General features: G+C 35.3%; 2 protein-coding genes across 2 annotated transcripts in view; both read left to right on the forward strand.

The window, feature by feature from the left end:
• Positions 1-7,045: 7,045 nt before the first annotated feature.
• Positions 7,046-10,913, forward strand: LOC110115429 (40S ribosomal protein S29). Its single transcript, XM_020848646.2, has 3 exons — positions 7,046-7,220; positions 7,394-7,493; positions 10,582-10,913. Exons 1-3 carry the CDS (start codon positions 7,159-7,161, stop codon positions 10,588-10,590), a joined length of 171 nt encoding a protein of 56 aa, XP_020704305.1. The 5' UTR covers positions 7,046-7,158; the 3' UTR covers positions 10,591-10,913.
• A 2,433-nt stretch (positions 10,914-13,346) lies between these two features.
• The window catches only part of LOC110115425 (CRS2-associated factor 2, chloroplastic), a gene marked incomplete at its 5' end in the record, with an annotated part of 26,452 nt that continues 17,533 nt past the window's right edge, over positions 13,347-22,265 (forward strand). The window contains 4 exons of the mRNA XM_020848642.2: positions 13,347-13,971; positions 14,053-14,180; positions 16,516-16,741; positions 17,054-17,181. Coding sequence (XP_020704301.1) covers positions 13,347-13,971; positions 14,053-14,180; positions 16,516-16,741; positions 17,054-17,181 — 1,107 coding nt within the window. The remainder of the gene's footprint in view (positions 13,972-14,052; positions 14,181-16,515; positions 16,742-17,053; positions 17,182-22,265) is intronic.

The raw sequence follows: 22,265 nt of genomic DNA on the forward strand, positions 1-22,265 counted from the left end.
GATCCTGCTGACTTACGTCGCCCACCGACTACAATCCTTCTGACCTCCGTCAGTAGCGGACTATAGTTCTCCTGACTTACGTCGTCCACCGACTACAGTCCTTCCGACCTTCGTCAACCACCAACTACGGTCCTCCTAACTTACGTCACCCACCGACTACAGTCCTTTTAACTTATATATATATATTCTGTTAGAAAAGACTAAAGACTTAAAAAATCTATAAATATGAAAAGAAGCATTAATTAATACCCGCAGTTTTTTTTAAATTGTCTGTTTTTATATTCGAATTTAAAATGCTGAAAAGAAGCATTTTTTTAGGGACATTTTTCGACCATCTAAGTCAAATTCAGATACACAACATATACACAAAGACTAGAATCCAAGAACTCTTAGTTGAAAGCCTAAATTCTCAATCAACAAGCCAAGGTGAACTATGTAAAATAAGCATTTTCAAAGAAGCTTTAATTTTCTTGGACCTAGAAAGGAGCCAAGGAGGAGAAGGAGGGGCCCACCTGGCTGCTTTATATTGGAAGCCCATGGAGAAGCATTAATTTTGCATGTTGGACGTTGCTCGCGGAAGATGATCGAGATTCTCGATCGAAATTCGAAAAGCGGATCGGATCACAGAAATGCGTAAAAGGTCGCGAGAGGGATCTCAATTCGCAAAAAACCCGAAGGCAAACCGGCTGCGGCTGACGAGCTCGTTTGCAGTACGATAAGTCAAGCTCGAGCTCAAGTTCAAGTCGATTTTCTAACTAACGAATCGAGCTTGATAGGGTCACTACTCGACTCATTTATACCCCCTCTTCTCCATTCATTTGACATCTTTTTAGCTTCGAAATAATATTAAAACATTTAGTAAACAAGGAAATTTATTCATCTCCTACGCATTTTCACACCTCTATTTTACAAAGTCAATTTCTTTAAAGCTTCTCTAACTTTGATTTTACTAATACAACAATAAAAATAAAAAAAAAAATCTCTATTTTCATTTAGGGTACTAAGGTAATTAAAATCAATCATAATTTCACAATCTTCATTAAAAAAACATACCAAAATATCTTATCCATCTTTGTTGAATATTATCTTCAAATAAAAATATTTTTTTGATCTTTATCCTTTATGCACTTCAATTGAACTAAATTCGTACTACTTCTATCTCTTTGTTTCACTAACTTATACAGTTATACATATTTCTTTTGCCGTCCTTAGTAACAAATTTATTATATAAACCATTAACAACTAAAATTTTTGCATCAGATATTGATTTGCTTTATTAGACTCCTTATGAGCTTCTTTATATCTTTCTTAATTTTAAGAGTTTTTACATCTAAACCAATTGTTATAACAAAATTAATTATTTTTTTTATCTTTTCTTTCACCGTTTGATTCCACCACCATTTATTTTAACTATTAGGAGATTTTTCTTTTGATACTCCTAACACATCCATTTTAATATTTTTTAATATCACTAGCTACTTGTTCCCAAATAATATTAGCTTCCTCATGCACAGACAAAATTTTAAAATCTATAATCTCACTCTAAAAAATATTTTTTTCAGTATTCTTTAAATGCCCAATCTAATCCTAGAACAACGTTAAAAAAATTTATATTTTCATAACTTATGTGATCTAAAAAATTCATCAAAAATAAAAGCATCAGATTAGTCTCCAGAAGTCGTTTTTCGTCTGGTCTCTGCACAGAATAATTTCTCCTCAAACCAAGCCATAATCATATAGTTTAATTGGCTGCAACAATTCATTGATTGTCAAAGTCCATTGAGTTGTAAACTTCTCGTGCTTGTTTATTTTTATTTGGCGGAGATTGGTAGGTTTCGATTTGTTTGACTCTTTGATTTTATAGCAAGGGCGAAGGAAAAGGAATGGCAAATAATCTTTTAAATGAAGGATATGAATTGTTCTTTCTCATCTCCTTATGCATTAGGGATTTTTTTTTTAAACATTTAGGTAAGTACATAAATTTGAACATCAATTAAAAGTTTAACATATAAATTAATAAAATTGAAAATTAACTCGTGTTATTTGTTAAGTGAGGTTTAGAAGAAAGCTGCTTTAAGAAACAATAAGAAAATTGTCCCAAACAATACCTTAGTCTGGGACAATTTTCGTACTGTTTTGCTTTTCAAAACACAAATAATTTTTATAAAGCAGTAAGAAAGTTGTTCCAATCAAAGCCTACGAGGCAGTTTGGAAATTATCATTTTTTTTATATATTTTGATATGAAATAAAATATATTTTTTATCTTAAAAATAGATTTTTTTAATTGAATATAGTGTAAGGGGTTGTTTGGTTTGAAGTGAAAGTAGTGTAATGTATTTCAAATGCAAGTGTTTTGAAAATATTAGTGTTTAGTTTGAAGTAAAAAAAATGTAGATTACAATTTTAAAGTATTTGAATTCAATATTGTAGTTTAATTTTGTTGTATCCGAGATCGTTAGATTTAGCTATTTTTTAAATACACTATAAATTATATGTCATTATCGCCACTATCCGCCATTGTCAGTGCTATCCACTAGCCACCGGCCACTGTCATCATTGACTACCCTGTATTTATTTTACTTCAAACCAAACAAAAAATAATCATCATCATTAATGTTATACTCATCCAAAAAATTATAAATATTTCAAATAAAGAGCATTCCTTTTATATTGTGTTATATTTTATTATGCATTCCTTTCTCATCCAACCAAATAGTCCCTAAGTCGATATAATTTGTGGTTTAAAAGAAAAGGATGACACCACAACTGAATGTGTTGGTGGACTACACAGTGAACATAAGCTTCATGTTGGTTTGGCTGGTGGCGGGCGTTGGTTTTGCCAACGACGACCATGAGTTTGGTCATCAACATGTATAGGGTTGGCCTGCGATGGTCATGGAATTGGCAGACGACAGGGTGGAAGGATGGTCGGCAAGGTGCATGAAGCTCGGCATAGCGCATGAAGTTGGGGGCTGGTTGTTGATAATATTGAAAAATATCTAAAATTTTAGGTATCTTGAAAAATAAGTTGATTTATTTTAAAATCATAAAATAAAAACACTAAGCTAAATCTACTTTGCCCAATTTCTTAGAAACTTAAATATAAGACAAAAACAAAAAATTTGCAGGCCCTTAAAGAGCTGGCTAAAATACATTCATTAAGTGCTTCTTGGTAGTTTATTTGAAGAGCAATTTCATGTCTTTATGCTATATATATAATTTTCTCCATTGGATTATTCTATCAGAAACGCATACTTGTTGTTTTTTGATTGCTTATAGTTGTTTTCAACAATCCTAAACTGATCTTGATTTGCAGTCTTCAACAATCCGGAGTATGATTTCATTGAAATATTAGTACACACAAGAGCAAAAATATAAACTTCAAACACAATAAACTCTAAACTGATATTGATTTGCAGTCTTCAATAATCCGGAGTATGATTTCCTTGAAATGTTAGTACACACAAGAGCAATTTTTTTTTTTTAAATATGTTAGGAGAAATAAATAATCAAAATATTAATATTTGGAATCATAAAAAACATACAAGTTGCAAGAATATCAAACATGCAAAACTAAGAAGCAACTATATAAACAAATTTCAATTGCAATATCCCCATGAAAAGATAAAAGTAAAAAAGCTTTTTAGTGAGTATAATTAACATTCCAAAGTTTAATTTATAATATGTTATAAAATGCTTTATTTTGAACATATTAACTGTAAGAAATAAAGTTTTTGTCCGTTAATTTTACCTTGGTTAAATTTTGAACATGTATTTATTAAAATTTGTAAATCTGAGGCAATTAAATTATAATTCCCTAAAAGTCTTAAAATAATTTAAAAAAAAAAATTTATTTATAAATGGTTTTCTAAATTATGGAAGTTAAAATATATAAATAAGATACACGTGCATAATTCTTTATACTTTGATATACATGTATTCACGATCATGTTCAACATCTCAAATTCATGTTAAATGTATAAAGTTTAGCATATGCATTTATGATTATATGTAGGATGTTTTGATGTGGGAGATTGATAAAGTACACCATAAATTCTTCTAATTATGGTTCTGTTCCCATCTAATTAACTTGGATGCATATGAGAGATTTTCTTTTGCCTCATCTATTTTATGTAGGTGTGGGAGGTTTAAGGGAGTATTAAGTGGAAGTGGAGTTATAAGGGGATTCAGGAGGGTCTCCTTCACTTAATGAATGTTGATTATCGGAGGCATAAATGGAAGTGGAGTTTTAAGAAAGCATCAAGACAGAGAGGAGAAGTTCTCCACCTCATTCGGTAATCAAATGCTCTAATGTGGGGCCGAATTGAAGAGATGCTTCTCTTCAAGTTCAAAAATTTTAAATCGTTCATATATCTTTTTTCTTTTAAAAAAAAACAAAAAAAATTTAAATCTTTTGTAGATATTCATATATCTTCAAAGATTCAAAATATATTTTGAAAGATATTGAGAATTTTAGAGGATGGGAATGGTCATGCATGTGGAGAATTTAATCGTTCCTCTGTTGAGACAACTTCAATGTCTTGTGCAAAGAAAGAAGTTTCTCCTCTCCCAAATCTCTAGACGCCGCTAGAGCCCACATAAATATAAGAGATCTCAAATTTCAGCCAAATTCCAGATACCCTAACCCTAGGAAAGCAAAGTATTTAATGCATACAATTCAAAATGATTTCTCTAAGCAACCCCTACTTTGAAATTTCCCTCCAAACTCCCTTTAAAAACCTTCTCAAAAAGCTCATTGGAATTAGGCAGTACGATCGTCGTCCGAGGACAAAATAGAGGCGTTCATCCATGTACAAAATTAAATATCGTCCCGTACGATTCATACTTAGAAAAAATATTTTTATTCCTGTTCGTTCAACTGCTTATCAGAAGAAATAATTGACCAGATCATCCCGTACGAAGTGATATCGTACAGTACAATTAGTTAAAAAAAAACCAATAGAGGATTAACTTGCGCGCCACGTACAAGAGAGGTGGAGTTCTCCGCCTATTTCGCACGGGCCGGTCCCATGTGGTCCGACTGTACCGGTCTAACACATACCATGGAGAGTGTTGAAGCCCTAAGAAAACCGTTTAAAAAGAAATGTACATTTTCCCTATAATCTCTGGCATGATTGGTGCTCCTCATAGCTATTGTACTTTGAAGATAATGAGAAATCTGAATGGAAATGGTTGATATTCCCACCACTGTGTCAAGCCTAACCTCTTTTTCTGTCACCACAACAAAACAAGTCATATAAAACACTATTTCTTCAACATGTCATTACCTTAAGAAATTATTATATGTGGAGTTCGAAAGGAAGAACCGTCCAAATTTTATAAGGGTACACAACAAATACTTAACAAATATATATATATATATATATATATATAAATATAAAATAAAATCATGTCTTTTCTTTGTATTTAGCGTACCCTCACAAAATCCGGATGAGTCTCCCATTTGGAATCCGCATGTAATAATCTATCAACTATCTGCCAATTTTCTTTACCTTTCCTTTTCTTATTTATTGTACCATATCATTAAATCTAAACTATATATGGGTTCTCATTATCAATCATTCATATTAGTTATGCATATCTACCTTCATTTGTATCTCTTCTTTACACTTATTTACTATCAAAATATGTCCCTAGTTAGTATTTTGTTGGAGAATTATATGAATTAGAATTAGAATATGATATTTTTGTTGTTTTCATGCAGAGGATCCTCAATTGGGCAAATTTTTAGGGTAAGGCGTATGAATGGGTTCTTATTTGCACTTAATAGTCTTAAAATATCACCATCATTTTGCTGCAAAGTTCATGATGTCATCATTTAAACCTATTACGATATTTGTTGCCACTGTCATAGCTATCTCACTTTGTCTCTAGCATTTTTATACATCTTGCTCATAAATTTATAATGTTTCTTGTTCCACAAACTTATTTAGTATTGTAGGCTGCTTTGAAAATTAATAAAAACATAATTTTCTCCGCAAATTTGTTTATATTGGATGACTTTTTCTTTTTAATGATATGGTACTGATGCTATAAGAGCAGCTCTATATGTTTTCATTATTTGACAGCCTACTCACTCGAGAAATTATTTTGTGCAGAGTCCAGACGGGAAGAATCGTCTGGACTCCGGACCGAGAGTGTACACAATATGTACAAACATTATGTACAAAAAGCTGATACACAATGTGTACAATTTTGTACACAGTGTATACACTCACATATCCGAACGATTCTTTTCGTCCGGACTCCGCACAGAATAATTTCTTCGCTTAATAAAAGATAATTCATTGTCTTCTATTTCAAAAGACTACATGTATTAGTTCACTAATTTGACCTTTCATGAACACATAATTAAATTGCACCAAGTTATAATAATGCAATATTCCATTTTGATTATTTGTTTGCATGATCCCCTCCCAAAAAAAAAGCTAAGGTGATTGAAATCATTCTCATTCCATTGGCTCGATTTTCTGTATATAGTAATCATTATATTATTTCAACAAAACATATTATATTTTTGGCCATAATTTGTTTATTTAATTTTGTGTTATGAACCATTTTTCATATTTTACATAAATATTATTGCATTATCATTTTTTTAGTTTTTTATTTTTTAAAGATCATGAGTACTTAATTTTAAATTTTTTTCTTTTTTTTTTTTAGTTTCTTACAAATCTCATACATAGTATTTGTATTATTATGATAAAAATATTAATTTTTATAATAAAATTATTATTATTAGTACTCCAAAAAATATAAGCATACATACTATAATTTTGAGAATTTCCTAAATAGAAAATTAGTTATTATAGTATAAATTTTTAAATATATACTAAAATTTATTTTTTAGATATAGAAATAACAAATTACCCAATTTAAATCAAGATTTTTCATTTAAAAAAACAAAGTGGAGAAATTTATATGTGCATTCACATGATTTTTTTGTAAGTCGAATTTATAAATAATATATTTGACAGGGTGTTTCTTCTAAAATGTTGCCCTCGCTATATAAATATATAATAACGACCATCTGAAGCTAGGTTTTGAGATCTCGAGCAGTTTCTTGGTCGGTGTTCGGCGCCTCTTCTTCACATCTCTAACTAGGTCTTCTTCGATATTCGATACAGCGGCGAGAGATGGGCCACTCCAACGTTTGGAACTCCCATCCGAAGAACTATGGCCCGGGATCACGGACTTGGTATATTGCTTCCATCAATTTGTTGCAGATTTTCTTTGAATGGTCACTTTGTCTAGTTTTCAATCTATCGCCGTCTTGATCTAAAATTAGTATATCGCGTTCTCATGTTATTGGAGCGAAATATATTAATTTTAATACTTTGTGATAACATTTTCACTTTTTTTGGTTTGCAGCCGTGTCTGCGGTAACTCGCATGGCTTGATCCGTAAATACGGGCTCATGTGTTGCAGGCAGTGCTTCCGTAACAACGCGAAGGAGATTGGATTCATCAAGGTTAATTTTGACCCCTTTTTGTTTATTTGAAAAAGCTTACAAACACAACTTTACGCTGTCATAGAAGGGCAATTTTTCCCTTGGTTCCTTTAAGAATATGCTTTTTTTTGGTATGTTGGGCCAATATGCTTTAATTAATGGTCGCTGAAACAAATGTTTTGCATTTATTATGGTATAATATGCAAATGTCTGATGTGTAATGGTGTAATGATTATCATGAAAATTGGTTACAAATTTATTATCTAAGATGCGTAATTGTTTGTGTGCATTGTGGTCCTGTTATGCATGCTTATTTGGTGTTTGAGCAGTTGCATTTACAGACATCTGTATGTACATGGATAGACAACTATCCTTTTATGCGAAAAAAAACATTTTTCTTCAAAATTTTATTTTGTGTTTTTTTTTTCAATCATGTAACATGGAATTGTCCAATCAAAACATTCTCTTTCAACTTCAACATCATAGTATGATGCCAAATATTATGAAGTTTAAATATGATTTGATATTGCATCAAGCTACAAAGGCAATGCTTTTAATTTTTGGTCTAGATAGTTAGATAAATGATTTATTAGTTTCATTCTGTAATGATCAAATGAAAACATTTTTTTTTGCGTATGTAAGAAAAATATCTAGAACAATTTTAATGGATTTGATTTCAATATATGCGTGTGTTTATTGGTTTTAGTTTTATTGTGAAGCATTAAAAGCTATCTAGTTTGCCTAATTTATTAAGTTGTGAAATATTCATAAAATGGGACCAAGCAAATTCACCATGTTGGGTTTATTGTAAATCAACATCAACAATCTTAATCTTTCATTTGAGGGTGGCAGCCTAGAAAACCAGTTGTGTGAAAAGTGGTTTTTTTTACATGAAAGAATGGTTGTTGATTAATTAGTCTAGCTCAAGCTTAATGGTGGTTCAAGATCGAATCAACTTTGTTACACCCTAGTGTGTTGAATAAACTTTTCCCTTGAAAGAGAATTACCATTTTCATCCCAATTAAAATTTAACATTTTCACATTCAAATGCTAGATCAAAATTATTAATTCTCTTTAGCATTATTAAAACTAGTGCGATGCATGATTTCAATAGTTTTTAAATTTAACTGATTATCAATTGGATACAACAGCATTTTCACAACGGTTTGACACATGTTGCGTGATAAAATAATTGAGATTTGAGACTATAGATACTTTCAAATGGTTTGAAATTGGATATATAGGTTCTTAATGGAATCCATTTGATGGTTTTCACCTGTGAAATATATGCATAAATATAGATTTAAAAAGGGCTTCTATATCCATTTGATTGCTATTGTATTTTTCATAAGTTTGATGAATATTTAAACCATTCTAAAAATTAATGAAGCTTGATCATCGTTTGGGATGGCTTTTTTGTTGCTTATTAAAACAGCTTTCTAGTTTAAAAATTTTAATTTTTAAACTAGAAAGTTGTTTTAAGTAGCAATAAAAAAGCCGTCCCAAATGAAGCCTCAATGATATGACCTTTTGTTTGGAGATTATATACTTGTTGGCATCCTTGAAATCGAAAAATATTATATGGCATTTCAACCATATTTTGATGGCAATTTGACACCCCAAATCAAGTGATATCTAGCTGTTAAGTTATGCACAAACGAAAAATTTGTCAAAAAGATCCCTATTACCCATGATTATTCATAATCACATTACGTTTGTTTGAGCTGGACCACATTGAAACAAACAGAGTATGTTATTTCATAGATAGAGCTATCAATTTGAATACGGCTTCTTTCTAGTTAAGAGTTTCATCAAGATAAAACTGAACTAAATTGTAAAGTTGAACCAACGCAACATCTTTAAATGGCAAATTCTACTGGTGTGTGCATGCCTGTATAAAATTCACATAAACTAACTTCAGCTAAGTGTATAAACGCATCGTTACATTATAGAGTATGCATTCATTTGAAAAGCTGAGAATCATAATCGTCAGTGTGCAAATATTGGAATAATTCTATACATAGGTAGTGAATCGTTCTAAAGCCGTCTTTGCCTATTCTTCTATCCCTATAAACATTTGCCTATGCACCCTATGTTACTACTGATAACAGTTGAAAATTATAAATCTCATGGCAGTCAATTTATGTTTTGTTTAAGATGACTTTCTTATTGCTTCTTAAAGCAGTATCTTAATATACAACAACAATAGCAACAACAACAACATCAAGCCTTTGCCCCACTACGTGGGGTTGGCTACATGAATCCTTTTTCGCCATTTTGTCATGTTAAAAGTCAAATTCTCATTTAAATCTAATAAAAAAAAGTTCATTTTTAATATTTTCTAACCAAGTCTTTTTAGGTCTACCTCTACCTTTCTTAACATAAGTCAAATCTAATATCTCAACTTTCCTAATCGGGTCATTGGAAGGCCTCCGTTTAATGTGACCAAATCATCTAAGGCGACTCTCTCTAATCTTATCTTTCACTGGAGCTACTCCAACCTTTTCACGTATATGCTCATTTCATATCCTATCTCTAAGGGTAAAGCCACTCATCCACTTAAGCATCCTCATCTCTGCAACACCTAACTTAGTATTATGCTTCTCTTTTAATGGCCAACATTCGGCACCATAAAGCATTGCAAGTCTCACCACCATCTTATAGAATTTTGAGGGGGACTTTTCTATCTCACCACAAGCCTGATGCATTCCTCCACTTCAACTATCCAACTTGAATTTTGTATTTTACCATCACTCTGAACAAGCTTCTTAATATAAAAATTAAAATTTTTGTATTAAAAAATTATTTTAAGAAGCAGAAGAAAGATATCCAAATGAAGCCTTAGTTGTTTCTTGTAATAAACTACAGGAGAATTCGTTAATTTCCATGTGGAACATAAATGAAGCTCATTAGTGAAAATTAGTAAAGTGAAGCCTTTAGCAAATGCTGAGGAAAATAAGAAGGTCAGTACTATGTTATGCCATTTTATCAATGAGTAGATCTTTGTTTTATAATTATGTGGTTACTCAACCTGCTTTGAAACCAGTTACTTTCTTAGAATTACTACCTACATACAATACTTACTAAATAATTTTTTAAAATATTTCAGTACCGCTGAGATTGAATGGACTTCAGAGTCCCCCAGATGGAAGCAGAATGATATGATGTTACAAGTGCACGGTTAGCTGAGAGTCATGCAGTCTTCTTTCTTACCAAACTGTTCTTATAAGTTTTGTTTATTGAAACTATAGACCTTTTTCTTCACTTGTTATTGGCCTTTAAACTGCTGACATTTGCCTGTCGACGACCCTTCCATTCAGTTTCTATTGTGATTTTCGCCAATTTAACTGTTGTTGTGTGCACGATCTATTATTTTTAGATGCATTGGTATATTCTGTGGAAGAAAAATTAGCTAGTACAAATAGAAGTATGATTATATTAGATGTTCTAGCATGATTTTTAATCAAATTGTAGAATGGCAAACATTTCATATTTGTTAGGTAAAAGGAACACTGGGTTACTCTGATTGGATTTGATTTTTATTTGATATTGTTGAAATTCAAGAGCCTCTATTTAGCAAAATCTATTAGTTGATTTATGCACAAATATAAATTGAAATATAATTAAACTGGAGCAAACAGAATCGATCAATTTGATTTTTTTTTGCTTAAGTTCTTTTAAATCATCCGTTTTTTAGTTGGCTGATGCTTTGATTCATCTTGAGTTGATATTGCTTAATTGATTAAGACTTTGTTTAGGATGTCATTCTTCTTGCTTTTTAAAACAAATTTATAGCGCAAAAGTTTTTTGAATTAAAAAATTGTACTAAAAATCCTTTTTAAAAAATAATACAAAAGCTGCCCCAAAGGAAGCCTAAATGACTAAGCAATATTAATTAGTCATTTTGTGCTCACAATCGAGCTTAAGTCTTTGTTTGGAACTGTTTTTTTATTGCTTCTTAAATGGCTCTAGTATAAAAATTTTAATTTTTATTAAAAAAATATTTTAAGACCAATAAAAAAACTATCCCAAACAAAGCCTCACAAAAACAGTGTTTTTATTCAGGGCTAAACGAGCAAACTAGGAAAAGTTGATCTTTCAAGTGTTTCAAAGGGAAGTATATGGGAGTAGCTATTGGACAATTTGATACAATAGTTCGAAAATCTAACATTAATCTATGAAAATCGTAATAGTATTGAGAATAGAAAATGGTCTACGAAACTATTAGTCCTCATTTCGGATGTTTTTCTTATAAAATTTTAATATTTTATTCAGTGTTTTAGAAATCAATAAGAAAGTTATGTCAAATAAAATTTAAATCAATTTAGAAATTTTTTTACTTAAAAGTTATTTTAGAAATAGTATGAAAGATATCTCAAATATAATCTTAGTTTTATACTAAAAGATTCACTATGGATATGATTTTATGATTAAAAATTAATTACAGATATACAGAGCACATAAATATTATTCTTATAATTTTTGTTAATTTTATAAATGTATATGATCAACATTGATAGTTGATTCAGGTTTTATTTTTTTTGGGTAAATTTTTTAAAATAATTTTTTTAATTTAAAAAATTTTGTTCTAGAAATTATTTTAAAAAAATAATAAGAAAATTATCTCAAATAAGATCGCAGGCTTACTTTGGAACGACTTTTTTATTATTTTTTAAAATAATTTTTTAGCTCAAAAATTTATTAAACTAAAATTTTTTGTACTAAAAAACTATTTTTGAAATACAGTAAGAAATATGTCTCAAATTAATAAATTATATAATCGAGGTTAACTATGATTGTATTATATTTATATGACTATCCCTCTGAAAGCCCTTATTTGTTAACTCGAATGAGTATGACCTTAAATATTTTAATTTTAATGAGTTCCGGCATAAATCTATTTATATTACTAAAAAGACTCTACATAAACTCCCATCCCATCTCATCTTAATATGATTTTTTTTAGGGTTTGATTTAGACTCATAACATCTTATAAACATCAAAAGCTCTCGCAAATAAATCACCTTTTCTTATATTATGCGTTAAATGATATAAGTAAAATTGTTTTGAGTTAGCCAATGTTTCATTATGGGATCATAAATTTTAAAATAGCTCATAAATCTCGAGCTTAATATTCTTGATTCAAACAACATATTTGTGTTGATTTTGCTTAGATAAAAATAATTAAGGCATTTTTATATTGAAATTGTTAGATAAATATATAATATTATAAGCAAGTATAAATAAACCTTAATGAATATCCTCTAAAGCCATAATAAATGTAGGCTACTCCAAAACCAAAATGAATTTGGGAGGGTTTAAATAAATGAATTTAATGATTTTTATAAATTATTTGATACCCCTTTGATTAACAAATAGCATTAAGTAGTTATGGAGTGACAAAATAATTACTTAAAATCAATATTAAATTATTATGATTTTAATACAGATAGCCACAATAGTGTCTTAGTTCTTTATTTGAGAAACAGTTAGAAGATAAAATGCTTAAATTTGATTTGTTAAAGGCTAAGCATATGTTATGAATGATTTGATAGATCAATTAATATTATTAAAAAATAAAATGATTTGATATATCAATTAATATTATTTAGAAATGTATTTTGGATGCATTATATATATTATTAAAACTGAGAAATCCATGCCAAAATAAGGCTAAATTTCGTTCCACCTGCAGTATCCTACGGGGTTCAAAAAATTATTAGGTGCGGAGTGCAGACGGGGTGAGAACCGTCTGCATAGACACAGAGTACCGAGCGGTACCCAGCGGTACCGAGTGGTACCGAACGGTACCGAACACTGTTTTATACTAGTGTGCAGACGGTTCTCCCGTCCGCACTCCGTACCTAATAATTTAATCCACGCATCAACGACCCCCTTCCCTCCCCTCCTCCCCCTCCTCTCCCCCTTCCCATAAAAAAGCGAAAACCCCCACCTCCTCCTACTCCCTCTCCTCCCCCCTCCTCCTCTTCTTCCCATACCGCCCTACGTTCCGTCCACAACGGTACCCGATACTTGAAGCCCGTCTCCCCCGGCATCATCTCCTCTTCTTCAGATGGTAGTCGTGCCGTCCTCGTCGGTGACTCCGGCGTTTCCTACCTCCTCCCCGGTGCTCCTTTCGAGTTCCATTTCAGCTACTCCGAAACCCCCAATGCCAAACCCATTGCCATCCGCGAGCCCGCCTTCCTCCCTTTCGCTCCCCCGGAGATGCCTCGCCCTTGGACCGGCAAAGCCCCCCTCCTCTCCAAGAAGGAGAAAGAGAGGAAGAAGAAGATCCGCCTTTTCCAGCCCCTCGGCGAGGACTCGTCCCCCCCTGCTGGAGTCGCCAAGGTGCTCGAGATGGCTGGGCGGCGCCCGGTGGAACTTGGCAGATACATTGATGTTCGGAGCAGGGAGGAGATATTGGGGGAGCCATTGACGCTTGCTGAAGCTATGGCGCTCGTCAAACCTTACCTGTCCAATAATCGTCAGGTTAATCTAGGTGAGCTGTGTGTCTTTCTCCCTTGTTGTGGAAGAATAGTGGGATGATTTGCTGACGATGGTAAGTGTTCTTTGGATACAGGAAGGGATGGGTTAACGCACAATATGTTGGAGTTGATTCATTCACATTGGAGACGGCAGGAGGTTTGTAAGGTTCGATGCCGTGGTGTACCTACAGTGGACATGAATAACGTCTGCTATCACCTTGAGGTGCGTCTCTTCAATTTGGGCGAAGATTTAGTTGATACGAATATGGAAAATCATATGGGTAATTCGGGGTCTGTGTGTTACGATTTGTACATATTTGTTATACAATCATGTTTGTCTAGATCATACACACTTAAACTTGGTTCACCAAGTCGTTGATGGTGGTGATTCAACTTAGAACTCACCAAGGTGCCTATGTGATGGGACTACTCACCTATTATAGGGGTTATATCACCTGAAGAGCTCATCCAAGATACTTGCCCTCAACTTAAAAGTCGCCCCAAGTTCTCACTCCATTGATATTCATTGGCCAAACTCGTTTGCTACATTGCTAACTACATCAAGCTCATCTACTTATTTATTTATTTTATTTATTTAGTAAATCTATGACACTAGTCTTGATCCTCATCTATATATAGGAGGTTATGGGTCTTGCAAGTACATGACAAATTATTCATATGAAATCACATTATATAATATTGTATTTTTGACATATAGAAATTTAACAAAGTTTTTCTTTCTAATTCCTTAGTGTTTGCGCTCTCTCTGTCTTCTCTTTCTTTCCCTTCAAGCTCTCCCTTCAAGCTCGATCTATGCCTTAACTAAGGGTTTGGTACTTTCCATATATAACAATTAATAAAATATCTTTGAAGGTGTGATAAGCATGGATATGTCTAAGATCAAGAACTAAACCATAGAGCATCTCGATGATAGGGAAAGATTCATGCAAAGCAAACACATCATCAACAACTTCTTCACCCTATGCAACTTAGCCTAATGAAGATTGCCTGATGAAGTTGATTTAGAAAATTACATAACACTTATACGAACTATTACTCCTTTTCACTTTCCTCGAGACCACGATTCAATTAACCCTTTTGGCTACTGACGTTGTCCCAAAAATACTATGCCACAAATCATTGAAGTTGATTTCTCTATCCCATAAAAAAGAACCATGGAAACTCCTTTCCATCCTTAATCGACAAAACACACAATTACGTCTACTAAAATCTTCTAAATAGAAGTTGCGGATGCTCAATCTCTATTAAAGCTCAAAATATTATTGCTAGTTTCTTATAGAGGGAAAATAGATTTAATTGACCACGTTGCTTGCTTTGAATCAATTATGTTCATCCTCTCTATTTATGATGATATAAATTGCATATTTCTCTTCACCATTTTCAAAGAGGCACTATTGTGGTGGTCCTCGGAACTTACTATAGTGACCATTATCTATATCTTGGACTTTAAGCAACAATACATTATCTAGTTTGCCAATGCACAATGATTACTAATGAATTCTCAAGCTCTTCTTAACGTAAGATGATAGTCTGACAAAGTACTTTCGCCGATTTATCACTTGCTTATAATAAAAGAGGCTAGAAATTTAGAATTTGGAATCTATTGTCTTACAAATAATGCTTACTTATGGTCTTCAGGAAGGCCACTCTAGAGGCACCTTTGGTTTGAAATAATTTAAAATATCGGTCAAGTTGTTTGAACTCTCTAATAATTATTATTAACGTGGAATAATACAAAAACACAATCTAACCTTCAGCCGTCATATAACACAACTTTGACTTCTCATGTGATTGCTGGCAAAATCCTCGTGATTAGCTTAGCAGTCCCTGCGATGACTACGAAACTTAGTCGATATGTCAAATCATTGTCATCACCAACATTTACATTGACATCGAGTCAGAAGAGTCTCTCATATTTTACATTGCTAATTCTCATTTTTGTTGTATACTTGGAAAATATTTTCATACCGCTTATGGTGATTTCGTTGCCGACCCCACGTAGTGGGATAAAGGCTTGATGTTGTTGTTGTTATGGTGATTTCATCTTCTTGGGGTGTAAAAGAAATTCATTTGTTTGTTGGAATTGGAGATCCAAGAAATGGCACTACAGATAATGTAGAGTTACTCTTAACCCCCCCCCCCCCTCCAGCATATAAAAGTTCAAAAAAAGTATGAATCCTATTGCGCACTTGTATTTTGTCTTACAAGATGCTTCTAATCTTTTTCCTTTGAGTTTACATTCTAACTTTTCAATTTGCATTTGCCTGTTTTTGAGTTTTTACCTAAAAATTTCTTTTTCTCTTGAATTATGGAATGCTTCAAAATCTAAAAGCTTTGCTGTAATTCTTCTTCTATGTAGAAAGTTTCAAATTGATCTCAAGGATATGATCGTAGCCAGGCATCCTTTTGCACACACTCCTTAAAAAAATGACAGTAACATGCAAAAGCAGTCTTTGCAACACATGAAATTATATTTAAGTTCCTGTATGTATGTATGTATGTTATGATGGATTCTTATAAATCATTCTTGTGGTTAGGAAAAAACTGGTGGAAAGATCATACGCAGGACTGGTGGAATTGTTTATCTATTCCGTGGTAGAAACTACAACCCACGTACACGACCTAGATACCCTGTAATGCTCTGGAAACCGGCAGCTCCTGTCTATCCCAAACTTATACAAGAAGCTCCCGAAGGATTAACCAAAGAGGAAGCAGAAGAATTAAGACAAAAAGGGCAAAATCTCTTACCGATTTGTAAATTAGGTTAGCACTTCTTTGCTATTTTATTTTTTTATTTTTACTTTTTATTCACAGTTAATAAAACTACTCTCGATTGTTTTGTGTGATGCCTTTAGGTATGATGTCATAAAATAATTAGCTTTGTTGACTTGAATGATAGATGAGTCATATATATATATATATATATATATATATCAGGAAAACTTTGTTTGAAACTACATTAATTTTCAGTATAATCTTGATAGAAACGATAATTATATTGTTTCCCTGGATCCTTGCTCAATTTATGGACTTCTGATTTTTAGGTCTTTCTTTTCTTATGAATTTCTCTTGCAGCAAAAAATGGGATTTTTTTGTCTCTTGTCAAGGATGTAAGAGATGCCTTTGAATTAAGCCATTTGGCGAAGGTTGACTGCCGAGGACTAGATCCAAGTGATTTCAAAAAGATAGGTGCAAAGCTAAAGGTTTGTGGATTTTTTTTTTTAACTTTTTCTTCATCAAATTTAATATATGCAAAGTTATCTAATCTTTAATACCTAAGAAAGTTTAATATAGTATCATAGAGTAGTGGAGGGTATGTTGCAAGAAGGATTGTACGAAATGACACCAATTGGGGTTACCTTGACATCACACTTCGATTCTTATAAACTCTCCTTGGGAAAATATGGCTTCATGGTTCTAATAAAACCATTCATATTTTTCATCAAAATAACATCACTCTTACAGCATTAGGAGAGCCTTTAATTTTGCTATACACAAGGAAAAAGTAGGGAACTTTATACAAGGGCATTGCTGGCAGCTTTTATCAACATACCATTTTAGAGAAAAGTGGGCCATAATATTACTGGGCCTTAGAACTTTCTGTAGACTGTTTCCGAAACACGTGGAAGCTCTTAGTCTCGTGCATGTTTGTAAGCTGAATTCATTCTTGATTGGAATTGGCGATCTTTCAGCTTACTGCTACACGTTATCTGGAAAAGAACTTAACTTCTTCAAATTAGCAAAAAGTTTCCCAGCATAGAACCTAAATAATTCTCCTCAAATGAGTAGAGTTCTAAAGTTGCTACCGCATTGGCCAAAATGTCTAGAAAAGCGACAGATTTTGTTGAGTGATTCCAAGAATTTAAGCTTAAGGCTAATAGATGGCTTCTGATATGCCGCCAGCCCAGGAGGGGCCAGCTGGACCGGTCCAACCTGGACAGGTCCATGTCTACAAGCGGCGGGCCCCACAGGGGCGGCGGAAGACCGAGAAAGAAGGGGGGCCGGAAGCCTAGGTGGGCCATGCTTGGTCTAATTCAACTTAGGAGGGAAAAATTTGAATGAGGGGGGCTGTTTTAGGAAGTTTGTAATTGTCCTTTGATGTTAATTAGGAGCTTAGGAGGTAATTGGGATCTCATCTGGAATTTTGAATAAAAGTTTGAGATCTCATTGTGTGCTTGGGATCTAGGGTTTGCTGGAGACTTGTGGAGAGTTGTTCTTCCTCTCGAATCGAAGAATATTATATCTTCTATCATTTTCTTGCATCTACTAGTGAACGCTTTTCTTTTCCTCCAAATTTTCCACTGTTTTATTGCAAAACCTGCTGCGAAGGTGCTGATTTTCCTATTGTAACAGCAGGTTTCTCTCAGTTTTGTACTAATTTCGACTAGGTTTGCTTGCGAACTCAAGTATTACCTTAGGGTTACTTGTGAACTCAAGTATTTCCTATCAAATTGGTATCAGAGCATCGATTTGGGACCGTCGGCGGCTTAAATACTGAAATTTCAGCGGGATTTTTTTTTTTTACCGAAAGAAGATATTCGTGATTCTTGGGAAGAGAGATGGCTTGGAAGAAGGTAGAGGTCTTGGAAGGCGAGATCGGTCAACAAAAATTAGATTTGGAGGGAAAGTTCTTTGACTTTCAAACTCCAATCACCTCCAACAATGAAAGGATAGAGGGGAAATTCGCGGTGATGGAAGAGATGTTGAAGAAACGGTTGGAGTTGTAGACAAATCCTATGACATCGGAAGCAAGAGAGACCACCGGAGGCTATGGTGTAAGAGGAAATCCAAACCCGTTTAGGGGGAGCAGAAATCCGGAAGTGGAGGTCATTGAGGGGGAGGACGACATGCCACCTCTAGAGCCATTTTCTAGAGAGGAGATGAGTTTGGGAAATGACCGGCTGGGTGCTGATTTCATCGGGAGAAGGGAAGAATTCCATCGCCGGGGTTCTGATTTTGAAGGGAGAAGAGGGGAATATGATTAAGGATTCGGGTATAATCGTCTGAGGGAAGATCGTGACAGTTGGGGAGCACCTCCTCTTCGAGGAATGGGAGGTTATGGAGGATTCAGGGGACACGGGGGAGACCCACATGTGAGGAAGCTGAAGATGCCCTTCTTTGAGGGTGAAGACTGCCATGGCTGGATCTACAAGGTGGAGCGTTACTTCACTGTCAATGGGTTGAAAGAGGAAGAGAAGCTGACGGCGACGAGATTGTATTTGGAAGGAAAAGCCTTGGCCTGGTATCAGTGGCGTAACAGGAAGGAGCCCATACGGAGCGGGAGAGAGTTCAAAGATTGCTTATTGGAGCTTTTTCGAGCCGATGGGGGAGGAGACTTCTATGAATAATTCTTTGCTTTGACTCAGGAGGGGATTGTGGCAGACTACCGGGACAAGTTCGAGTACTTGACTAGCATATTGGATCACATTTCGGAGTTAGCCCTGGAAGGGAACTTCATGAAGGGGCTAAAAACGGAGATACGAATCGCAGTCGGGGTGCTGGAGCCGAGGAACCTAGGCAAGGCTATAGAGCTCAGCTGGCGCAGTTGATGGAAGATCAGAAGAAATCAGAAAGAGGAGCTCGAGGGAACTACTTAGGGGGATCATACAAGATGACTACCACATTCTTACCATCAAAAGGGTCGGCGCCAGGGGGCCTGAAGGAAGCACCAAAGGAGAAAATGTGAGGGGGAAATGGGGGACAATTCAAAAAATTGACAGAGAAGGAGATGCAGGATAAGAGGGCAAAGAGGTTGTGGTTCAGATGTGATGAGAAGTACATGCCGGGGCACAGGTGTAAGGACTGAACTCTTCAGGTTCTCCTTGTCTGTGAAGATGAGGAAGACGAGGAGGGAGGTGGGAGCAGATCTGAAGAAGAGGAGGAGAAGCTGTGCCTGGATGTGGCAGAAGTCTCTCTGAACTCTGTAGTGGGATTCTGATAGGAAATACTTGATTTTGAAGTATTTCCTACTCACTTTCACAACAAAGCGCAATACAAACTGCTGTCCACAGCAGGAAAACAACCCAAAACAGTGGAAAATAGAGAAAAACGACGAGAAATTTGGAGAAAAGACTTGTATTTTACTTATAGATGCAAGGAAAATAGCAAAGATACAAGGTTCCTCTATTCGAGAGGAGGATCGCACTCTCCCAATTCTCTAGAATTCGATCTAGAGCCCTAGCCACCAAAGAAGAACAAGAAAACTCCCAAGCAAATTTCACATAACCCTAATCTATTCTTTTCTCCCTACTTAATACATACAATTCAAAAATAACACAAAAGGACCAAATAACCCTTGCTTCCACTCTTTTTGGCTCCAAGAAAGTATTTGAATCTCAAGTGGACCCCACTCTTTCCCCCTCCTTTGAGCTCGCCGGCCTCCTCCTGCGGTAAAACAGCTGGACCGGCCCAAGGGGCTTGGCCAGCTGGACCGGTCCATGGAGGACCGGTCTAACATTACCGCCCTCCCAAAGAACCACCTTGTCCTCAAGGTGGAAGTCAGGAAACTGTCGCTTCATCCGCTCGTATGGCTCCCACGTGGCCTCGTAGTCAAGGAGGTTCTTCCATTTGATCAGGACTTCTGTGGCTCCATCTGCTTTCTGATGAACCTCCTTGAGCTCCAAAGGTTCCAATATCATTTCCATTTCATCTGTTAATGTCCCTGGTAACTCAGAACTGGTAGCATAATCTCCAATGGCTCTCCTTAGCTGGGATATATGGAAAATCGGATGGATCGTCGCTGTCGGTGGTAGCTTCAGACGATATGCCACGACTCCAATTTTCTCTAGTACTTCATAAGGACTGAAGTACCGTGGAGCAAGCTTCTCATTCCTCCGGTTGGCGATTGTTTCCTGTCGATATGGGTGGAGTTTCAAAAATACCTTCTCGCCCACCTCAAACTGAATATCCTTTCGATGCCCATCAGCTTGTTTCTTCATAATCTGTTGAGCCCTCAACATATGCCTTTTTAACTCTTCCAGTGTCTTACCCCTCTCCTCCAAATACTCCTCTACTGAAGACACGGGTGTACTGCTACTCCCAAAATGCACCAAGTGGGGCGGATCCCTTCCGTACAACACCTGCGGTAACAATGGGGTCATCTGAGAGGCTGAGTGAAACGAGGTGTTGTACCATGATAGCCATTTAGCCCATAACTTGGGTGTTTCTGATGCGAAGCATCTCAGATAAGTCTTCAAGCTCCGATTGACTACTTCTGTTTGGCCATCGGTCTGTGGGTGGTAAGCCGTACTCCTTTTTAGCACCGTCCCCTGCAGTCTGAACAATTCTTTCTAGAAATGGCTGAGGAACACTTTATCTCTGTCTGATACTATCGCCTCTGGCACTCTATGTAGTCTGACTATCTCTCTGATAAATACCGACGCTACTGTTACCGCAGTGTATGGATGGCGTAGAGTAATAAAGTGAGCATATTTGCTCAATCTATCCACTACCACCAAAATCACAGTGAATCCCTCAGAGCGGGGTAGCCCGTCAATAAAGTCCATAGATATCTCCTCCCAGACTCGTCCTGGTAACGCCAATGGCTGCAGTAACCCCCTGGTGACATAGCTAGATACTTATTTCTTTGGCACACCTCGCACCTGGATACCATCTCTTCCACATTCTATGCATACCTTTCCAGTACAGCTCCGCCGCTAGTCTCCTGTAGGTCTTTAGCACTCCTGAATGACCTCCCACAGCAGTTCCATGGAACTCCTGGAGCAATTGTGGGATGTGTACTGACGTTTTGGGTAACACAAACTTACCCTGGTACAACAATCTCTTCCCCTCCAACGAGTATCCTGAATGGCCGCCCTTTTCCTTTAGTAAGTCAGCTCTGATCTTGCTTAGTTCCTCGTTCTTGGCACTCTCCTCCTTTATGGCTTCCCAATCTATCATCATTGGGACCGATATAGCCAATGTTTGCAGCTCCCCCATGCACCTGGACAGGGCATCTGCTGCCATATTTTCTACCCCAGACCTGTACTGAATCTTAAAATCATATCCGAGCAGTTTGGAGAGACATCTCTGCTGCTCCTCTATCACCATGCGCTGCTCCAGCAAATATTTTAGGCTCTGCTGGTCGGTCATGATGATGAAATGTCTTCCGAGTAAGTAGGGGCGCCACTTTTGGATGGCTAAAACAATTGCCATCAACTCCCTCTCATAGACAGATTTCAGTCGGGCTCTGGCAGTCAACACCTGACTGAAATATGCAATGGGCCTGTGACTCTGCATCAGCACTGCTCCTAGTCCGTATCCCGATGCATCTGTCTCTACTATAAAG

This window comes from Dendrobium catenatum, unplaced genomic scaffold (genome assembly GCF_001605985.2).
Source record: "Dendrobium catenatum unplaced genomic scaffold, ASM160598v2 fragScaff_scaffold_1483, whole genome shotgun sequence".
NCBI lineage: Eukaryota > Viridiplantae > Streptophyta > Magnoliopsida > Asparagales > Orchidaceae > Dendrobium > Dendrobium catenatum.